The sequence below is a fragment of the Bemisia tabaci genome, chromosome 10, assembly GCF_918797505.1.
Source record: "Bemisia tabaci chromosome 10, PGI_BMITA_v3".
Lineage (NCBI taxonomy): Eukaryota > Metazoa > Arthropoda > Insecta > Hemiptera > Aleyrodidae > Bemisia > Bemisia tabaci.
The window spans coordinates 3,044,007-3,066,486 of NC_092802.1; the positions used below are offsets into that span (position 1 = coordinate 3,044,007).

A 22,480-nucleotide genomic window follows, 5' to 3' on the forward strand; every position below is an offset into this window, starting at 1 on the left:
CAGACGAAATCTTTCAACTGGGAGAATACTGGAACATTTCGGAAATTACAGTGAAAGGAGTTATGAAGAACATCGACGAGATGATTAAAAACTACGGTTTTATCGTTTTTCTCCCGCGCAGTGAGGAAAAACGAGAATTGATCTCGGTACCTCCTATATATTCAAACTGGTCTCATGATTTCCACGTGGTTAAGGAGTCAATTATGAGCTACCCTTACGATATGCGTTTAATGAGAGGCTCAATATACGGCGACAAAATTAAAGCTTACGTAGCAAGGTTTATTGAAGCTGGGATTCTGGAAGAGCTCTATGAGATACATATTTCTCCAATGTCCGACCAATTTTTTACAGAGTTTGAGGATGATTTAAAAGTACCCAGGGCATTCAACATGGCTGATTTGCGATTAGCTTTCATTGTTTTAATATTTGGTAACATATTAAGTTCTTTTGTCTTCATGGTTGAGCTCCTGTACTCAATTTAAACGAAGAGTCTAGGTTTAATTTTTAAGTATGCCTTCGATACTTAGCTTAAATTGAGGCAGGATCATCAGGAAATGCCTATATTTATGTTTTATTCATTTTCACACTGTTTTATGTGACGCTTAGCTGAGCAACAAGAAGCTTCAATCCTAGCTTCAAATCAAAAAGTATTACTTAACTCTAGTTATCTATATTAAACTTTAATTTACGCACATTTTCACTTTTTTAGTTCATATTGTTTATTACAACATTTTGTTCACTGCACAATAAATAAACCCAAATCGACTCATTATTTTTAGAAGTTAGAACTCAGTGTAACCTTTTTTTGCCTTAAATATTGTCCAATGATAGAGAAACATTTAAGGGAGGCCCTCCTAGCCCAAATATAGGCCTAAAATATAAACACCCTAGTAAAAATTGGCAGCAGAATCTGTGTTCCAAAATACCATAGACCTACAGCCGGCTGTAAGATTTCCAATAGCTTCTATAGCCGGCTACACAATGTCTTATAGCCTTTTATAGCCGATGGCGATTAAGCAACAGCCAGGCGATAAAGTGTATGCTAAACGTTACCAATTACGGATGCTAGGACTTAGTGAGTTTTTGGACTACTGCTCTCTTTCTGGGCCGTAGTATATTGATTTATTTTGCGTGGAAAGCTCCGTACTTTTGATGGATGCCTGCCAGTCCTAATATATTAGAGCGCCTTCAGTTTCGTATGATACTGTGCAATACCTCTGGTGTGAAATAGTTGCTTCAAGCGCCGTGGCGTGTTGCGCGTTGCGCAATGCGTGAAGTATCCCTGTTAGGTTTGTAGGCGCCAGTGCGTCGCCGCTCCGCTTTGTGTTAGGCTCTAATATTTCATCTGGCGGAGTCAGCGTTATTCAACTAATGATTTTGAAATGTTTGCACATCCTGTATGGATTATTCTCATTTCAATTGATGAAAAAAAATATGCATTAAAGGAAAATATAATGTGTGTTTTGTAAATATTAAGGTGGTTCCGTATCAAACTTAATGATTTCCAAAGCTCACGAATTTCTACACAATTTCTCATAGCCTTTTACAATCGATGGTGAAAAAGCAACAGCCAGGCGATAAAGTGTAAAACCCGGCGATAGGAACTATAGCCCGGCTGCATAATTTTTTATCGCTTCGCATAGCCCGGCCGTATGATTTCCTCCGCATTCTACAGCCAGCCAGCTATATGATTTTCTGCAGCCTTCTTTAACCGGCTATAAAAATTCCTATGGTTTTTGGAAACGCAGCTCTTATCGCCAGTTTTTATTAGGGCAGTTTGTAGAAACCAAGAATTAATTTGATTGAAAAGATAATTCTCACAATTTTTTCCGGTTATTTCTTTATGTTTTTAGTAAAGACTCAATTCTCAAGAAAAAGCAGCCGTATGGACAATTAGGTCATCGACTGCACAGTGAAAAATGTGCCGTCTCACATACTTTCGAAGGTGAGAAGTTTTGAACAAATAAGAAGAAGGGACCTCCCTCTTCGCCGCAGATTTCAAGATCTGTAGTTTCTTTTCATGTTTAAAGTGCCAGAACCAGCAACAAAAAATAAGTTTAACATATTTAAAAAGAAAAAAATAAATAATAAAAAATAATCCACTGATTATGGTGCAAAAAGGGATAAGGTCAGTAATGTGCGCTGCAACAAAAATGTTCCAGATTATGCAACCCACACTTAGTATTAGGCGTTGCTCAGGTCACCACGTATCGGACATCTTTCAGGTTATGCAACCCGCAGTGCATATTGGGCACTGCATTGGGAGAATACGGGCATTTTGGTAATTTTGATTTAAGTCATGGAGATCATAGCGTCCAAAACTTGCGAAGGAAAAACGCCTTATGAACCTTCAGGCGTTGCCAAGTTTCTTTTGATAAATCGCGAATTTTTGGGAAAATTGGTCGATGTTTTTCTTCCGATTTTTCAGAGAATTTTGTTCTAGACAAATCTAAATAGTCTGGAATTTTTAAGGCTGAATATTCATAACTTCCTTCAAAAATGAACATTTTCTAAAAGAACGTTTGGCAATTCTCAAATGTTCATACGGCGTTTTTCCTTAGCACGGCAGAAAAGGGGAGCTAACATATGAATTCAATTTATGCAGGGTAATTTAATATTACAAAAGTTACGACCCGTCGATTTCAAAGCACGATTTTTTCTAAGTTTTTGCATGTGTCTACTCATTTTTGCGGAAGAACGCTTATTTAAGAACATTCTTGATCATCTCGGTTTGATATTGGAATATGTGATTGATGGCGACATTTTTGTTAGAGGGTTACCTGCTCTTTTGGGCCCTACAAGCTCTTTATTTCGACAAACTCTATGACATATTTAAAGACGATGACACATGAAGAATATCCGCGAGCTGAATACTGAAAGTGATTAAAGCGATGGGCAAAGAAAGACAAGGGCAAAATGGAACGATCCTTTTTGTGCGGGTGGTTGCTACGGAAAATAGGGTAATAGACTAACTAATAGCAACTCACAGAGACCCTGTATTTGGTCCATCATTCCCTCACACGGAAAGAAATTAAATGTTGATTTAGCATTTATACTGTTAAAAAGATGTCTGACAAGTTTCAAATGCTGATTTTACATTTTAACAAATGCTAACGTAACTACGCCTACTGCAAAACGTACAAATTAAAATGTTATGTTAGCATTTTTGTATTGTAAAATCAGCATTTGAAACTTGTCGGACATCTTTTTAACAGTATAGATGCTAAATCAACATTTAATTTTTTTCCGTGCAACAAGCACCCTTTTCCATCCAGTGGGATTGCTTCATTTTCTCTCCGTCTCATTTGCCTATAGCTTTGTCTATAAATTTCAATGATCAGCCAAGCGGGCTGATTATTAACATTTATGGACAAAACGTTAGACAAAGAAGGCATATGGAAAATGGAACGATCCTACATAGCGGTTGAAATGAGTGGTTTCTGGAGACTAAGGGAGAAAATGATGTAGGTACCACTAACCACAGGGTCTCTCGTGAGTTGCCATCAGTTAGTCTATTACCTACCTCCTTCGTCCATTGCGACCACCCGCTTCCACCAATAGAATGCCTCCATATCCCTTTTGTCATCTTTGTCTCTAGCTTTGTTTATAAATTTCAATAATAGACCCGCCGCTTTCGAGAGTAATCACTTTAAGATGCCATAATCGAGATACACGGGTTCTGAGTCTCGTTGTCGATCCATGAATCACTCGTTACCGAAATTAAATTAAAATCAGGGATTTTAATATTGCCTGATATGAATACATATCAAGGAGGGGAAAATCATTGAGAATATTACCTATCCTTCCTTTGTCCATTGCAACCACCCGCTTCCTCCAATAGGCCCCCTCCATATCCCTTTCCCTATAGCTTTGTCTATCAATTTCAATAATCAGCCCACTGTTAGACTCCAGATTTCCATATTTCGACATGTCCGCAGTCTCCCTATTGGTACTCCATCCAGTTAATGCGACCCGCACCGTGTTTTCGACATACTTCAAGCCATATGCAACCGCACCACTTTCAACTTTAAAAAAAAAACGTGATTTGAGGGGCTAGGAGGACAAGCCGCATAAGTGCAGTTTTTGAAAAAAATTGAGATATTTATGATTTTAGGTAAAATTTGTCTTAATATATATTCTGAGAGAAATTCGATCCCAAATTCCAATTTTCAAGCATCAAAAAGTCAGTCTGAACTTTTTCTCCCCCATTTGGATCCATGTAATGAAGAATTTGCACGCAATTTTTTCATTGCTTCATCTGAAAGTGCCTAAAGAGCTGATTTTGGAGTATTTTTTATAATTTTTTTCGGCTATGGGAAATAGTGTAAAAATAGATTTAAAAAGGAGAAAATGCACCGCCTAGTGACGTCAGCTGGCGGCATTTCCCTTTTAACGCATGTATTTTAGCAGATTCGGTAATTTTGTCGTATCTCCTCCAATAATTGTTCAATTTATGAACCAAGAGTATACTCGTGTTTAGCTCACAACACGGATTTCATCAAATTTCAGACAGCTGCAAATTTTCCATTTCGAAACTCGGAACACGTATTTCTGAAAATAGGAAAAACTCTGCCGTGCTAAGGAAAAACGCCGTATGAACATTCGAGAGTTGCCAAATTTCCTTTGATGAAATGTTTATTTTTGAGGAAAGCTACGAACGTTTTTCCTTGAAGTCATCAGAAACTTTAGGTGAAATTGCGAAAAAAGATTATGTGAAAAATTGGAAGAAACATTTTCACAAAGTTTCCCGAGAATTCGGGATTTACCAGAGGAAATTTGGTAACGCCTGAAGGTGTGTACGGCGTTCTTCTTTAGCACGGCAGAACTGCACTTATACGCACTGGAATAAAACCACATTGGATCTAGAGTTCAGACTCTTAAGAACATCGACAAGAAAAAATACTCTTGATTCAATCAGAATCTTGCTTAAATCAAGAACCAAGCCTCTTAATTTAAGCGGCTTTCGTTTTGATCGAAGCAAACATCCGATTGAATCAAGAGTATCTTTTCTTGTCAATGTTTTCAAGAGTTTGGACTCTAGATCCAATGTGTTTTTTTCCCAGTGCGTATAAGTGCAGTTCTGCCGTGCTAAAGAAGAACGCCGTACACACCTTCAGGCGTTGCCAAATTTCCTCTGGCAAATCCCGAATTCCCGGGAAAATTTGTCAATATTTTTCTTCCAATTTTTCACATATTTTTTTTTTCCCGCAATTTCACCTAAAGTTTCTGATGACTCCAAGGAAAACCGTTCATAGCTTTCCCCGAAAATAGGATTTTTGGATAGAAATAGGACAGAAATAGGATTCAATCGGATTCTTGCTTGAATCAAAACGAATGCCGCTTAAATTAAGAAGCTTGGCTCTTGATTTAAGCAAGATTCCGATTGAATCAAGACTACTTTTTCTTGTCGATGTTTTCAAGAGTCTGGACGCTAGCTCCAATGTCTTTTTTTCCCAGTGCGTCTTGTCCTTTGAGCTCCTGATTTCTTTATTTGCAGGTGTCTGAAATTTGATGAATTTCGTGTTTGAATGGACGCTACCAAGAGAGCTGAATACGAGGATACCCTGGTTCATTAATTGAACAATTATTGGAGGAGATCTGAAAAAATGATCTAATCTACTAAAATACACGCGTTCGAATGGGAAATGCTGTCAGATGACGTCACAAGACGGCACATTTTCTCACTATTTAATCTATTTTCATCCGATTTCCCATTTCAGAAAAAAATTACAAAAAATACTGTGAAATCAGCTCACTAAGCACTCTTAGATGAAGCAATACAATTTCTATGTGCAAATTCTCCATCCTCCATTTCGAAACTCGGAAGACGTATTTCTGAAAATAGGAAAAAAGGCACTTATGCGCTTTGTCCTTTGAGCTCCGGATTCGGACTTACTTGATAGCCATGCGGAGTATCTCATTCTTGGAGAGCTTCTTGTCGGGCGGGTGCGTCGGGACGAGGTTGCGGAGCTCCCCGAAGGCCCCGCTCACGTTCTGCTGCCGCCAGCGCTCCCGGCTGTTGGTGAACACCTTCCGCGGGGCCGCCGGGAGCTGGGCGCCGCCCAGGGCCGCTGCCGCCGCCTCCTCCGCCTCCGAGGAGAGGTCCGAGACGAGCTCGTCCTCGGAGAGGGCGCCCCCCGGGGGGCGGGGGTGCGGGGAGGCCGAGGAGGGGGTGGGCGAGAGGGGCGGCGACGGGGAGGGCGGCGGCGAGGGCGTCGAGGACTGGTCGGTCGCGTCCCCCGAGCGTGACATCCAGCGGCAGACTCCCGGCCGGCGTGACGCGATCACTGGCTGAAAACCAAATCCGAAACATTTTACAAATTGGGAAAAGTTTTGGAGGAGAAAAAGTTTTGGAAGAAATGAGAGGATACGTGAAATTGGACCGCGTTAAATAGAAAATAAGGCCTTGTCTCCACGGGACGTTTTCATGGGATTTGTCCCAAGTTCGAATCGCAGGAAATGAAACTTCAGGGATTTTTCCCAGTTACCGTCTCCACGGGACGGGGCTCATACAGTCATGCGACTAGTTTGCGCGGGAAGATAAATTAGTTGAAGTCGATTATTTAACCGGGATTAAAATGATCATTGCACTCAATTGACAATTAGACACATTATTTTAACTAAAAAAACATTAACAATAGAGTAATGAATAAAATATCGCACAATTCGTTTTCACTTCTTCTTCCTCTCCCCGTGAGTCCTAGGGGTAAAGGACCATACTTGGTACCGGGAAAAATATTGATTAACTCAATATTTTTCCCAACTTCGTAAGTGGGATTTTTCCCTGGGACAAATCCCGTGAAACGGCCCGTGGAGACAAGGCCTAACCAAGCCACGTCAGCTACTGCAAAATTTAATTTTTTTACATGAAAACGGCTGTGCGGATTTTCGTGCAAATTCAGTAAAAATTTTCCATGGTACGAAGCAAATTCCTTAAAATTTTCAAAGAAATCCGAACAGACGTTCTCTCGTAAAAAATTTCATTGTCTAGTTAAACTTGGCAATAGCTGATGTGGCTTGGTTCCTTTCTGTTAAACTCGGTCCAATTATGAGCGTAGAAAACAACATAGTGCATGACATTTTCACAAAACAGCTTGTCTGGTATGCGGTCATATGCAACGGATGCCAGATGATGGGTTGCCTAAGAAGCTCTGGATTGGGTCCCCCCTGGCAGAAAGCCCTGCCAAATCGTGGATTGAGGGAATAAGGCAGGAAATGAGGAGATGTGATCTGCCGGAGGAGCTCTGGCAGGATCGCTATCAGTGGCGGTTGGGTGTCGCAGAGCGCACAAAAGCGCTATGAAGCCCTGGATAGACGATCAAATTCCGAACCAATTCCGATCAAAGTAGACATGCTGATGACTGATGGTCATCATCTACCATCAAATTTTGACGGGCCGCACTTATTTGTTCAAAGTATGATCAGGTGCCACCATTCATCATTTCCTGCCACAGGAAACATTTCTGCCAAGTTTTCATTTTAAAATTAAGCAAATTAATGAGTTTAAATCTGACGACTCCCGACCCCGACACTTTGATGCTACTTTGATCAGAATTGGTTCGGGAATTTGATCGTCTATCCAGGGCTTCAGATTGACTTGTTCGTTAGTAGTTAGAAAAGTTTTGGAATGGAAATTTAGAAGTATTTGGAATTGGAATGGAGAATGATTGGAATGGAGAATGATTGGAATGAAACGGTACGGCCGAGATCATGAATGCCAAACAGACCATTGTGCATGACATTAAGCGACTTTTCGCGAACGAATATCATTCATCGAACGAATTGATGAGTGCTGAGAGATGCCGATGAGCGGTGAAAGCAGGAGCCAATCAGAGTTCAGATTTTTTTTTTTTTTTTTTTTTTTTTTTTTTTTTTTTTTTTTAAATTGAGAAGACAATACGCACTGAAAAAAAAAGTATGGTGACATTTACTATGAGTCTACTTGATTTTTTACACAGTGATACTATTTAGTGGAAATAACCAGAATTATAGTAGTATTCGCCAGAACTCTGGTGATTCTTACCATAGTATGGTAAATGCCACCATAGAGTCTGGTGTTTATTACCATATTCGTATCACTGTGTCAGAGATGGTAAAATCTACCGGCATATTTTTTTCAGTGCGGAAATACGAAACACGGAAACGCAGCAAATTATAAACACAGCGGACTTGAATTGACAAAACCTAACAACGGAAAGAAGTAGCGAGAGAGAAAATCTGGTGAAAGATGACGTTTCTGAAATCGATAGCATCCCTGGTAAAAATTGGCGATAAGAGCTGCGTTTCAAAATACCATAGGAATTCTTATAGCCGGCTAACGAAGGCTACGGAAAATCATATAGCTGGCTGTAGAATGCGGAGAAAATCATACGGCCGGGCTATACGGAGCGATAAAAAATTATGCAGCCGGGCTATAGTTCCTATCGCCGGGCTTTACACTTTATCGCCTGGCTGTTGCTTTTTCGCCATCGATTGTAAAAGGCTATAAGAAATTGTGTAGAAATTCGTGTGCTCTGGAAATCATTAAGTTTGATACGGAGCCACCTTAATATTCACAAAACACACATTATATTTTCCTTTAATGCATATTTTTTTTCATCAATTGAAATGAGAATAATCCATACAGGATGTGCAAACATTTCAAAATCATTAGTTGAATAACGCTGACTCCGCCAGATGAAATATTAGAGCCTAACACAAAGCGGAGCGGCGACGCACTGGCGCCTACAAACCTAACAGGGATACTTCACGCATTGCGCAACGCGCAACACGCCACGGCGCTAAGCAACTATTTCACACCAGAGGTATTGCACAGTATCATACGAAACTGAAGGCGCTCTAATATATTAGGACTGGCAGGCATCCATCAAAAGTACGGAGCTTTCCTCGCAAAATAAATCAATATACTACGGCCCAGAAAGAGAGCAGTAGTCCAAAAACTCATTAAGTCCTAGCATCCGTAATTGGTAACGTTTAGCATACACTTTATCGCCTGGCTGTTGCTTAATCGCCATCGGCTATAAAAGGCTATAAGAAATTGTGTAGCCGGCTATAGAAGCTATTGGAAATCTTACAGCCGGCTGTAGGTCTATGGTATTTTGGAGCACAGATTCTACTGCCAATTTTTACCAGGGATCAATTCAAAAAATTGAATTCGAATGCCGAGGTAAAATTCGAAATTTCAAATTGATGGATTTCAACGGTCTGCGGTGAGACCTACGAAAAAGTCGAATATCATTTTAAAAAATGCACAATTGTCGAGTATCATTCAACGGTGAATGATATGCGATCGAGAAAATTCGCTTATCATAACGAAACAACGCATTTGGTATGGTCATGTTCAGAGAATGGCAGGAGAAAGGTTACAAAAGAAGGTCCTTGATTGGGTTCCCCCTGGGAGAAAGGCACAGAGGGTGCCCAATGGGAGGTTGGAGGTATGGGATTGAAGCAGGAGTGTTAAGTTGCTCAATACCCGACATGTTGTGGTTCGACAGGGGGCAGTGGAGGTTAGGTGTCGTAGAGCGCCAGGGGTGCTATAGGGCGACTTAATTGTATGTAGAAATGATTTGGAAAGCGCCGAGCGATAGCTTTGACGATGAAAAGCGGATCTATAAGAAGAGAAATTGTCTTGCAGGAGAAAATTCTTGCAGAGAGCCAAAATTAGAGCAAAACATTGGAACTGGCGCTTTTGAGATCCTAACGAGACACTGCTCCTTCCCTGTTTGCATGCCAGGAGGCCAGCTTTCTGACATGCAAACATGAAAGAAGCGGTGTCTCGTCAATATGTAACGAGTAAAATAACTTTTAATTACTTTACTTGAGTAAATAATAACTTTTTGTTCTCGCATCATTTACTGAAAAGTAAGTTTATCTACACCAGGGTCCATGTTTTTGGACAGGAACTTATCTGTAATTATCTCTGAACACAATGAGCACATTTAAAATTTGTGAATTCGCATCATGATTGAAATCAGCAGTGATTGACAGCTGACATTGAAATCTCATTGCGCACATCTTCAGTGCCTAGAACTTCCTACATAAAGAGCCTTGATTGGACTTGCATTAATTCTTGGTTAGGAGTGAAAATACGACAATTGTGGCTCCTGAGGACCCTTAACTGCCTACTTCATGAATTGAAGGCACAACATTGTGCCGGGCGGTATTAAAAAACGCGGCTAAAAACCAAGCATCGCAACAAGTCTGCTGTGATTATGATAAGCAGCATATACGTCCAGACGTTTTCAATTTTTTCAGATGAACCCTGATTTTTTTTTAATTATGTGCATATTTCTTTATTTAGATTATTCACAGAACTTAATTTGAACTTTGTTTTAAAAATGCCTGATTAGAAAGCAAAAAATCCGTAATATTTTTTGTTTTGTTTTTGTGAACGAAAATTATGTGCTGATGAAATTTTGCAAACTCCAAATATCTATACGTCACTTTGCTTCAGTTTGATGAACATACGGATGCATACAAATTCTAACTAGGTCACAGATCCACCTAGGGTCCACCTAGGGTCATCCTAGGTGGGGTAACCAGAAGTCCAGCTCGCACGTTTGGGAAAAAAAATCTCATTGTGCAGAAATTATATTTGCATCATCCTATCGAAAAAACCGTATACTCGTATATCTTGGAAGTATATTCAAGACTTTAAGTCTCTTAGTTCGGTCACTTATGGTAAAGCGCTTCATTACATCGAATTCTGTATAAAATCATCCTCCTAATTAAATCTTTTGATCAGCTGACTCTCAATCAGCTACTGATGATGGTGGCACGTGTAGCCACCGAAACGCGTCCGATAAATAATCAGTACAAGTGAAAGCGTGAGTTTTTTTAAACTTTTCAACAGTTTTAATACAACAGCTTTTACTTATTATAAAAATTTCGATCGATTTATTAAAAAAAATCCCCCTAATTCTATTCCTCAAGTGAAATGCCCCTCACACAAATGTCTCAATTGTCTCCTTATCATTTATTTTTTATTTAATTAATTTCCGCATGCAGTTTCTTTCAGCATAAATACGTTCATTTTGCTCTCATATCATAGAGCACATATCACTGAAGTTTCTCAGGAAAGTAATGAAATGAATAACGGGGAAAAATTACTAAATGTAGGCCTAGATGCATACAATATCACAAATCGCAGGTTCGGTTGTCATATTTTATTCATGCATCCTTATGATTCTAGTCAGTTTATTGTAATCTCATTAAACTGCATTAAAAAAATGAGACTTACCATTGACGGTGTGGCAGAGACCTGTCGTTCATGGCAAATCCATAATATTTGAAGAGCACAAACACAGTCTTTTCAATCCATCAACACACCTTTGATCGGAGCTCAATTTATTTGTGCCGCACATTACTTATTCCAATACTTAAGATCGAAAACCAAAATTATTTATTAGATCGACGATGCTAAAATTGCCCAAAGACCACAGGAAAAAACAAGCGAAGTTAAAGTGAATACTTTAATTTCTTTAGTATTTTGTTAGGGAAGAGATAAAAAAGCTTTTTATGTAAAACTTTCGAAAACTTCTCTTGAAAATTGTTCGACCGAATAAGTCGTGAAACAGTTAAAAAAGTACCCGAAATATTGAGGGGGTAAAACGAGTACAAACAAAATAACGCGAAATTTTTGTTTGGTAATTGGTGTAACTTTCTTTTACCGATTACAATCGCACGATAAATTTAATGAAACCGTGAAATTAGAGGTAATATTTTTGAAAAATGTAGTAAAACTATAATATAATTTTGGTAGTAAAGCCGTAATAAATTGACAACTGCACCGATAAAGCTAGTCAAAATGTCCGTAAAAATGGGGTCGACAGATTAAAAAAAAATGTCGCACTTCGCAACGTCACAGCAGATTTCTTGGAGGCACCACAGCAAAATTGTTTAAAGCAAAGGCAATCATCTAAAACATTGCACAAGGTCAGACTCACAATTTTTAATTAAACCAATAGGAACGGTAAAGCGATCCGCGAATATTTCTAGGTTAGAGTTGGTCGCCAAGACGAGCATCGATTGATGAACACTACCCCGAGATGCGCACAGCATCCCTTCAGGCCCCTCCCCGCGGTGCACCCCGCAGGGATGAGTTTGATTCGTGTCCAATGAGAATGCTCCGTCGCAGTGCGCGGTCCGCCCCTTCAAGGGGAGGTATCACATCCCTACGCCAGGTTAATACACCATCCCAGCCGAATCGTGTTTCATTTCTCCGATTATCTCGAACCGAGTTTTTTATGATTGAGCATTTCTCACTCAATTACTGTGTTTACGTGAGAGATGAGAGCTATCCATGCGGGAAAATGGGCTTTTCAACTTTCGCTGAGTTTCTCCTGGGTGTTGAAACATTGAAATATTGACTTATTTTAACCGTTGAGCGGTCTACGAGACTTGTGCGATGGAGCTCATTTTTGCGATGACGAACCATTATTTTAGCTAATTTTAGGGGGAAAAACGTATGTTCGATCAGTTTAACCGTACAGGTAGGTGCTTTTAGAGATGAGACATTAATAGTAATCTTTGTTACAAAATTTAGTCCAGCCTGCGTTGAATAATCGTAGTATCATATTCGTAAATTCCTTCTCTTTTAATGCTAAAATGTTCAATAACATTGGAGGAGGTATGGAAATTAGCAATTTTTGCAACTAAGAGCCAAATATTATATTTTTTCCCCCACTGGAAAAAAATACGCTTGGATCTAGAGTCCAGACTCTTAAAAACATTGACAATAAAAAATACTCTTGATTCAATCCGACTTTTCGGCAGCGTGTCATAAACTTCCCACAATTATTAGGTCAGGGTGTTAAAATGTGGGGAATTTGACATCAAATTCGAAATTGGCGACTCAAAAAAACATCAGTTACGAAACTTTCATGATCCTTCAGTCATTATCCGACTTATTTCTTCCTATTCTTGAGTTATGGACCATAGCCCAAGTAGCCACGGTTCCAACATGTTGGAAAAACATCGTAAGAAAGTCGCAACTTTGTGGCAAAAATTTTGTTCCAACTTTGTTGTAACATTGTGGGAAGAAAGTTGGAATAAAGTTGCATCAATATTGCAACATCTTGCAGTTCATTTTGAGGAGAGTTCCAATCTTTGCATCATACGGTCAGCAAATGAGCGATAAACCTACGTTGGTGCTTCTATTATATTTTACAGACTGTTTCGTAAGCCCTTCGATATTCACTCAGTACCCCTCAAAAAGTTTCAACATTCTTGCAACTAAGTTGCTGCTGTTTTACCGTTGATGATTAACGCGTCGATCGCGGGGAGGGGAGGCATGTGTGCGCGCGCATGCGGCATCGTCCACTGTCGACCGTGTATCGCCATCCTATTGGTCAATTGGTCCGCCATGTTGAGAAAGACGCTCCCGACGCTCCAGATCTAGAGTCCTTCAACAAGTGTCAGCCTGTTTTGGTGCTTTCGTGCGTGCTCGTGATAATCGTTTCTATATCAAAGTTCTGGCTGGATTTATTGGTTTTATCAAGAAGTGTGATTTTGTTGTGTGTGTGTTCGCGGCTTCAACCAGTGATTGACTTCAATGTAAGTAAATCCCATCAGTAATTCAGTATGCCTCGAAAGAACTATAGTAAGAAGGGGACTGACTTTTCTAGGCTCTCGCGAACTGGACAGGCTAAACGCCTTAAAAGTGTGTTGCCCTCGAGCAGTGACTCGGAGTCCGACATAGACTCGGAATCTTCCCAAACATCAGAAATCAGCGATCATCCGGAACCTCAGCTCATCCAGGAGCCTCTTAATGCTTATGCTGTTGCTGGCCCTAGCACCGCCGACGACTCTCTCCGAATCCCAAGCCCTGAAAACCCCTCCGATATTTCAGCCTCTTCCATTCCTTCCCCTACCTTAAGTTCCCATTTTTCAGATGAATCCCTTAGTTCGTTCGGCTCAGGCTCAATTTCCTATTTTGGTTCTAGTGAGTCAGGTTTGGACTTGGATGTTCAAGGTGATGCACCCATCCCTGAAGATGGTGACTCACCGATCCCAGAGGACGATGATGGTGATGTCTCTTCCGATAGTGAGGATGAAGACGGTGTTGCCTCTGTTGAGAAGGGGTTGAGAGAATGGGCTATCAAGCATAATATCACTCATCTTGCGCTAGGTGCTTTACTTAAAACGTTGAAAGATAGTCACCCTCATTGCTTTGCCAAATTGCATACAGATGCTCGCTCAATTTTGCACACTCCCCGAGAAAAAGTGGCTTTAATTGATGTTCCCCCTGGAAAATACTTCTCAATTACCATATCTAAACACCTAGAATTCATCCTCTGTTTACTGCCTGATTCTGTTGTTGTCCTGCGTCTAATGTTCAATATAGATGGAATATCAATTAAAGAAAGCAGTTTCAATGAAATCTGGGCAATCACCTTCAACCTTCCTACGTTTCCACAACTGAGACACGCTGTTCTTCCGGTAGGATTTTACGGAGGTCCCTCTAAGCCTGACAGTGTTGAGACTTTTCTTAGGCCGTTGGTAGATGAATTGAAGACCCTTCTTGATAATGGTTTTGTCTACAAGGGTCGAGTTGTTTCCATAAAAATTTTTGGCTTTGATTGTGACACCCCAGCTCGATCTTTTATTCTTAGTATTATTGGACATGGAGGCTACTTTTCTTGCATGCGATGCAAAACAGAGGGGATCGATGCTGGTAACAAGAGAGTGTTTCCTGTAATCGATAGTCCTTTAAGGACTAACGAAGAATTTAGGAATAGAGAAGACACCCATTTTCGACCACCTGGTTCGTCAACTCCTCTACTGGAATTAGAGTCTCTTCATTTTTGCAACGATTTCATATTAGACCCCATGCATCTTGTGTATGGAGGTGTAATGAAGTACTTGCTTTCTCAGTGGCTTGATGGTTCTGTCCCTCATAAATTTTCTGTTCGACAACGGCAAGAATTCAAAGTTGCTATCCGAAGTATGAAGGATCATATCCCTAATGACTTCTCCCGGAAACTGCAGGAAATTGCTATCAATAAAAAAAAAGATAAAATATCATTGAAATGGAAATCTAAAGAGTATAGGCTGTTTCTTCTCTATGTGGGAGTTGTGGTTTTAAAAAAATTGTTAGCGCCTGAAAAATATAATCATTTCCTCTATTTACATGTTGCCATAACTATTCTCAACAGACAGGACTCTTGCGCCAATCCAGGTCTGCGAAACTACGCTCGTCAATTACTCATCCATTTTGTTAGCAAAACAACTGATCTTTATTCTATGGAATTCCTCACTCCCAATTTTCATGGTTTGATCCATCTTGTGGATGATGTCGATAGATTTTCTGGATACTTCACCGACTTCACTCTAAACGCAATCACAGTGTTTCCCCACGAGAACTTCCTAGGAAAAATAAAGAAACTTACTAGGGGCCCTGCAAAGACGCTTCAGCAAGTGGCCAATCGTTTAAGCGAATTATCTAATTGCAAATTAATGAGCAAGCTGTACAGTTGCACAGCTAAGCCAGAAGTTTCATTTCAGAACAGACACAATGACGGACCACTCCCTTTATTTCATAGAAATCCGCAGTACAAAACTTTGATTCTTCCAGATTTTAAATTGACTATTGCCAATTCCTCCTCTTCTTATTGCCAAATGAGAAACGAAGACATCGTTCAGATTGAAAACTTCGCCTATTCAGTGCAATTAAGAGAGGTTGTGATAATTGGTAAAAAATTCACTGACTTAACAAGTTTCTACGGTGAGCCTCTCCTACAGAGTTCTTCTTTAGGAATCTTCAAAGGTAAACATTTGTCGGCTAGGAAGCATTGGCAAATCTCGGAAGTCATGATCAAGTACATGGCACTTCCGCTGAGTGACTCCCTTTTTTTGGCTCCCTTGCTGCATACGGTTTAAAGTAAGACATTTTTTTATTAGGATTATTAAGAAACTCTAGTGATGTAGGCTGTTCAACTCTTCTACATCTTTTTCCCCCTCTCATCTCCTTTATTTGTACCAATTCCTTGAATTCCTCATTTTTCATCAGAAAGTGTTAGTGTTATTTTACGTTTATCTTTATTTTTAGCTTCATTTTTGAAAACTTAAACTTTTGCACTCCCATCAATTTTACTTTTAAGTTGTGTGATTTCCCATGTTTTCCTCCTCATTTGCACACTTACAGAAATTCAAAATCTATGCGCAGTTAGGTTACCATTATTCATTTATTTATTTATTTTTCTGTGGTGGTAACAAGAGATAAAAAAGTGATAAGTAGCTTTGAACTTAATTGAGATGACTGCAGAGATTTGACGAAATTGAAAAAAATCAGAATCTTCATAAGTTATTTTTATTTACTTAAAAACACTAGGAACATTAATAATGTTTGTGTATATGGAGCGACTGTTCAATTTATTGGTCGATAGGTGCATGAAGATTTTTTTATGTAGGTAGTATCTGAGATGCTCAGCTTTCTCTTGCAGAATGGTTTCAAATACTGAACTACTCATGAAAGCTTCAGGATTTTGAGTGTCATCAAAGATTTTTCTCTGTTTTTCCTCCTATTCCCACTTTGTCTACAAGTTTTCATGCTTGCACTTTGACTTGAATTTGATCCATCGTTTCCTTAGTCAGAAATGTATTGTTGTCTCTCCACTTATCTGATAGATTGTCCTGTGATATGCACAGTGTTCAGTGTGGGTCCGACCTTGCATGAATTGTTATAAAGTATCCTCAATGTTTAACATCCTGTTTAGTATTTCTCTTAATTATCCTCTCTTTTCTCTCTTACAGAATGTGGACCCTAATTTTCAAAGTTGAGTGTGATGAATACGATTCGGTTCCCAACAAGTGGATCCTGAATGATGGACTGGCTAAATATCCAGTAGACGCCACAGCAACAGAAATCAAAACTTTAGCAAAAGGAGGAAATGACATCAAAACCTTTGAACCAATTCCTGTACAAATCATCAAAGAATATGGTAGGCTGATGTTTAAATTTCACTCATTCCTTTTCTAATGAAATTCTCCTCTTCAAAAGATGCAAATTTGATATGTTTCGTCACGCATGACATTCTCTACATTTCTACATTCTCAAAGTACCCGCTTACAATCTGTATGTCTCAATTAAACATGGCATAATGGTGGTAGGGATTCAACCACAGCAAACTGTGTAGGTATGAAACAGCTCTCTTCACCTGAGAAGTCAATCAGAAAAGAGTTTTTAAACAGAAAAGACAGATTCATTCTGCCGAAAGGTGATAAATATTTCACAATCTTTATTTTCCTTCAACTTCTCTAGGTCAAATGCATATCATCTCGATTGTAACAAAAATCTACCTCCATTTATTGTTTCAAAATCCTCTTTGATTTGATGTAAAGGAATTCATTCCATCAAGGTTTTGTTTGTGTGTCAATGTTCTACGATGGTGCACCTTCAAATGTATTTTAAAAAAATGAAAAACCAAAAATATCCGAATTTGAAACTTCTCTCCAAAACAAGACCAAAAATTCAAAGAAAAGGGTTAGAGAGAAATGTCCTGAAGCATATATTTAGTCAATCAACAAAATTTTTCAAATTTACTAAATCCTGACAGTATTGCTGGGCAAGATGTAATTAATTAATAGAGCCTCAATGATGTGATGCCCCTTCAATAAATTGCAGACCCCTAAGGAAAAGTAATGAGTCTAGCCTAGAGTATAAAAAAAAGAAGTTATTTTATTCTGCCCTTAATTGCACAAACCTGATCAAAAATGCTCATGAAACATGATAATTTCAAATTCAGATGTGACAGTGAAGTTGGACTGGACAGTCAGAAACTTCATTATTGCTCAGTTATAACTAGCCTGGTTCTATGTCTCTCTTTCACCTACACATTTTTATTTTAATGAAGATAAGAATTGGATGAAAATTAACAATATACTTTTGCCATCATTTCAAGTTTTTAGCTCATACTTTTTCACTTGCTGTTCCAGACACCTACGAGAAGTGCAACACCAATGCCTGGCGTTTAAATAGTCACCGCAAGGTGCTTTCGGAGTCCGAACAGGAAGCAAAAGGAAGAGGTCAACGCATAAAAAGGAGGAAACACCTCTCATCTGACGATAACGATGAATCAGAAGAAGAAACGCAACCGAAAGTGTCCAAGAAGAAAAAATCATCCTCAAAATCTCAAAAGCTTGAAGAAATGCGCCAAAAATTGACAGAAGTTGCCAAAGGTCTGAAAAAGACCGAGTTACCCACGCCCCCTGATAATCGTCCTAAAACCTCAAAACCTAGCTCCTGTACTGAAGAATTTCATCAATCAACCATCGCTTCAGCATCCTGTTCGAAAGATTCCGCCAACAATTTTTTAATTGTCGATGAGGGTGGTCCAGAGGCCTTAGATACGCCTTCCCCTCTTAAAAGACTAGCTGCAGCGCCCCACGACACAGGCAAGCCCTCTCCTATCAACCGCAAATCTCCAAACAAATCACAGTGTCAAGAGTCCGTGAAGAAACAACTATTTACAGAAAAAGAAGCCCCGAAGAAAGGGAAATGTAATATTGGGAAGAAGGTTAAACACTCATGCGGCTTCTTGCTGCAGTGTCCGCGAGATGAGGCGGTGCTGCACATTTTATGCAAACTCTCTGGTGAGTAGCTATTTTAAGTTTTATAGTATTTATACTCATCAAATTTCGTTGTCGATTTTTTTTTTCCTACTAGTATCTCCAAACTTGTTTACAGCAATTTATATTGAAAGCATGCAAATCCCAGGTGTTGTCCAGAGCTGTCTGAACGGTCTAGTCTTAATGCTGGGCACTTACGATCTGCATCAAATGATTTAGTTGATTGAATCCACAGTCCTCATTAAAATAATGGATCGTTAGGAACATAAAATGAATGGTCCAAATAAGAGCTGTTGAAAATTCAATTAGGAATCAACTTTAAAAATGTCTCTGACTCTAATGGATTATTATCCTTTCTTAAGATCCAAAAGCTTCCTGGCTTCGTAAGTGTTATGATTTGAAATTTTAGCCTCTCTTACACATTAAGAGTGTTGTGCTTAGTTTTTTTACCACGTATTTCATGTAATATACGGGTATTCAAATTACTAATAAGTTTCCCCAAAGTAAGTCGTGCCTAACTAAAGTGATATTCTTGAATATTCTAGCTGATGTGACTAGCATCCTGCATTATCAAAAACGAGCAAAATTAGCTACTCCTGCTCCTGGACAGGAAGCTGAGAAGAAAGATGTTGAAGAAGTGGCTCTGCCAGAGTGCCTTCTGAGTATTATACCCTGCCTAACCAAGGAAGATTTAATGAAAGCGGAGGAACACCTCAAGGATGAAACGCTCTTAAACACCGTGGTGAGTGATGAAAAAATTATTTTGATGCCCTAATGAAAAAAAAATCATGAAGACATTTAATGTAGCATTCTATGTGTGGTTTAATTTTAAAATTCACAGTAAATCCTCATTTTTGTAGTCCCACATTTTTTAAGGATCACACTCTGACCTATGTGTAATATTGATGCATTGCAAATGCATTAGACTTTTCCTGAGTACCTAGACAGTAATTTAGTTTTGCATTACTCCAAAATTGAAGGTTTTACATTGCCAAATTTCTTCCTGATTATTTCAATTTCAATTTTGTAACTTAAAACTTATTACAAAGTTCTTAACGCCTAATGATACCAAGGTTCAATGAAAAACACCTATCTGGATTCTTTGCCGAATTTACATTATTTTCAAGTTAGATAATTTACTCTTGTAGTTTGTTGATACGAAAGCATGAGCACACAATAGTACTTAAAATTTTTAAGTATACCCCTGAGATAAAGCTGATCAGAAACATGATGAGACTAGGGCTTAATACCTGGTATCTACCGCTAGGTACTTAAAAATGGAGATCAAAAGGGGAAATGGAACCATGTACATACATTGCTGCTGACTTTATTTTCCATCAGAGGTTGTTGTGCAAATCGAATGAGGCATGAATGTGGGAAGATGTTTAAAGAAACTCCTCTAAACCACTGATCAAATATCTTTTAAATGAATTATTTCATGTAGGTATAAGATAAAATTCTTAAAGTGGAATTTGTTTTCTGTTGCAGGCCCAGCATTTCGAGTCCCTATTTCAAAACGACCAAGGGTTAACTAAAACAGCAAGGAACATCACTCGAGAGTGGATGGCGAAGGAGGTGCAAAAATTGTACTCCTTGAAAGGAGGCCATGCGCAGAAGAAACTGAAAGCAGGAGTGCAAAAGAAAGATGCTTTCAATCAGTTAAGAATCTACACTGTCATCAAAAGTAAGTTTTTGTCATTTTTGCCATGAGAGAATCATTTACAGCACTTCATCAGTTTAAAAAATTAAAGGGAAGATTAATTAATGAATGTTGATGCTGTCATAGTAGACTTTAATGTTTAAGTTTACTCTGTAAATTTTTATACATTCTCATCGATTTTTTGAAGCATGCTAGGAAATGGGAAGTTGGAAAAGTTTCAAGAAACCACTTTAGCATTGCCTGTAATTCCTTTCCATTCAGGTAGGAATAAAGGAGACAATTTTATTTTTCCTACTTCGTTAAGTTAAAGCATCCTTAACTGCGGTAAGAACTTTATTCCGCTGAATTGTATCAAATTTAAAATTTCTTTATCCCTAAGCATTGTGGTGAGAAAAAAAAGAGAGACTTGTTGTGACCGAAATCTGTCTATTTAGCCCTGCATCCCAGAAAAAGCAGTGGCGTAGCGTGAAGTATTCCTATTGCTCGCGCATGACCTGTTTTTGATCTGAGCCTTTAGCCAAGCAAGAAGGTAAGGGGATCTCCATTTCTCTACCCATGTTACTCGCTAAAAACCCTGCTACTAAGTATGAGCAATTTATCATGCAAAGCTCATTTTATTGCTTTCTCCTACAGTTTTTTTTTTTTTTTTTTTTTTTTTTTTTTTTTTTTTTTTTTTTTTTCATATACTTTATAAACGTTGTAACTCAGACCAAGTGTTCTCTTAACATAAGACTCAAGCATTTTCTTTGTATTTTTTTTTGCAGAAGTTGTTAAAAGCCTGTATGGCCGAAGTGTATCCAATTACCGAGAGCAGATGGATAACACACTTGCGACCTTCTTAACCCGCGCAGATGAAAAGAAAGTGGAAAATCCTGCATAAACTGGTAGAGGCATTGGCATCTTTTTTTCCTACCTACATATCTCCATCTCGATGCTGTATTATTTCATTTTTTTCATCATCATGTGTATGGCACTTTGCTAATTTGCCATCTGTTTTGCAATTTCAATTTTTCTTCTTATTTAAATGTACAGTTTTCCAGTCATTTTTATTTTTTTTTTTATTTTTGAGTGTTACCCAATGACACCTCTAAATTCTCATACAGGGTGAAAAAAATCGAGTGTGCATTGAGGCTTTAGATCTCGAGGACCAATGCAATGCAGCTTTTTGTATTTCCAACTGATGAATGTTTAGTCCTTTTTTGGAAAATTTTTGGCTGTTCTTTTGATAAACTAATCACTCTAATCTCTCTCGTTAAATGTTAATATCAGAGACTGAGCGTTCATTTGATGCCTTAGAGCACAGGTATCAGTATCATGAATGCATTGTAACTTCTCAAAATTTCCAACTGTTTTATGTCTAGTCCTTTTTTGGAAAATTCTTGGCTATCCTTTTGATAAACTAATCACTCTAATCTCTCTCGTTAAATGTTAATATCAAAGACTGAGTGTTCATTTGATGCCTTAGAGCACAGGTATCAGTATCATGAATGCATTGTAACTTCTCAAAATTTCCAAGTGTTTTATGTCTAGTCCTTTTTTGGAAAATTCTTGGCTATTCTTATGATAAACTAATCACTCTAATCTCTCTCGTTAAATGTTAATATCAAAGACTGAGTGTTCATTTGATGCCTTAGAACACAGGTATCAGTATCATGAATGCATTGTAACTTCTCAAAATTGCCAACTGTTTTATGTCTAGTCCTTTTTTGGAAAATTGTTGACTGCAACTAATTACTCTAATCTCTCTTGTTAAATGTTAATAACAAAGACTGAGTTTTCATTTAAGGCCCTCAGAGCACAGCTATCAGTCGTGTTATAAGCGCATTGAAACTTGTCAAAATTTCCTAGAATGTATTATTTTTCCCCCAATAAACCATCGCATGAAAAGCCATGCAAACTCCAGTGGTTTTCCTCTCAATGAAACCAGTAACATTTTAAAGCTGTTCTTACAGTAGTTTAAGCAGGAAAGCCTGATACATTTTTGAAATTTTTGAACCATCCCAATGCACTAAATGGGTTTTTTCTGCTATCGAGGCCTCTTTAATTATTGAACCATAACTTTTAATTATTGACTGTCTATTACATTCTTTTGTCTGTGTTATTAAATTCTTAAAGTCCTGTTTGTCTTTGAGTAATTAGTTCATGTACAACTTTCTCTCACCACTTTCTTTTTGCAAGTTTTGTTTTTTTAGTTAAGATAGAAGTGCAGTTAAATTTATTCATTTATTTTCTCTTAATTTTATTTGTTTGTTA

At 38.5% G+C, this 22,480-nt stretch overlaps 2 protein-coding genes across 2 annotated transcripts in view; one reads left to right on the forward strand and one right to left on the reverse strand.

Annotated features, from left to right (window-relative positions):
- Positions 1–12,054, reverse strand: part of LOC109035098 (uncharacterized) — a 32,758-nt gene extending 20,704 nt beyond the window's left edge. Inside the window, exons 1-2 of the mRNA XM_019048582.2 lie at positions 11,240–12,054; positions 5,897–6,291 (exon numbers count right to left, since the gene is read on the reverse strand). Of these exons, the coding sequence (XP_018904127.2) occupies positions 5,897–6,291; positions 11,240–11,242 (398 nt within the window). The 5' untranslated portion in view covers positions 11,243–12,054. The remainder of the gene's footprint in view (positions 1–5,896; positions 6,292–11,239) is intronic.
- An 890-nt stretch (positions 12,055–12,944) lies between these two features.
- On the forward strand, positions 12,945–21,959 carry LOC109043653 (uncharacterized). The gene is made up of 6 exons (XM_072305455.1): positions 12,945–13,554; positions 16,753–16,940; positions 17,935–18,591; positions 19,113–19,309; positions 20,056–20,251; positions 20,992–21,959. Exons 2-6 carry the CDS (start codon positions 16,754–16,756, stop codon positions 21,105–21,107), a joined length of 1,353 nt encoding a protein of 450 aa, XP_072161556.1. The 5' UTR covers positions 12,945–13,554; position 16,753; the 3' UTR covers positions 21,108–21,959.
- Positions 21,960–22,480: the final 521 nt, after the last annotated feature.

Coding starts and splice junctions, on each gene's coding strand:
- LOC109043653 (XM_072305455.1), top strand. CDS start 16,754: ATGTGGACCCTAATTTTCAAAGTTGAGTGTGATGAATACGATTCGGTT. Junction 16,941..17,934: donor ACAAATCATCAAAGAATATG/GTAGGCTGATGT, acceptor TTGCTGTTCCAG/ACACCTACGAGAAGTGCAAC. Junction 20,252..20,991: donor AATCTACACTGTCATCAAAA/GTAAGTTTTTGT, acceptor TTTTTTTTGCAG/AAGTTGTTAAAAGCCTGTAT.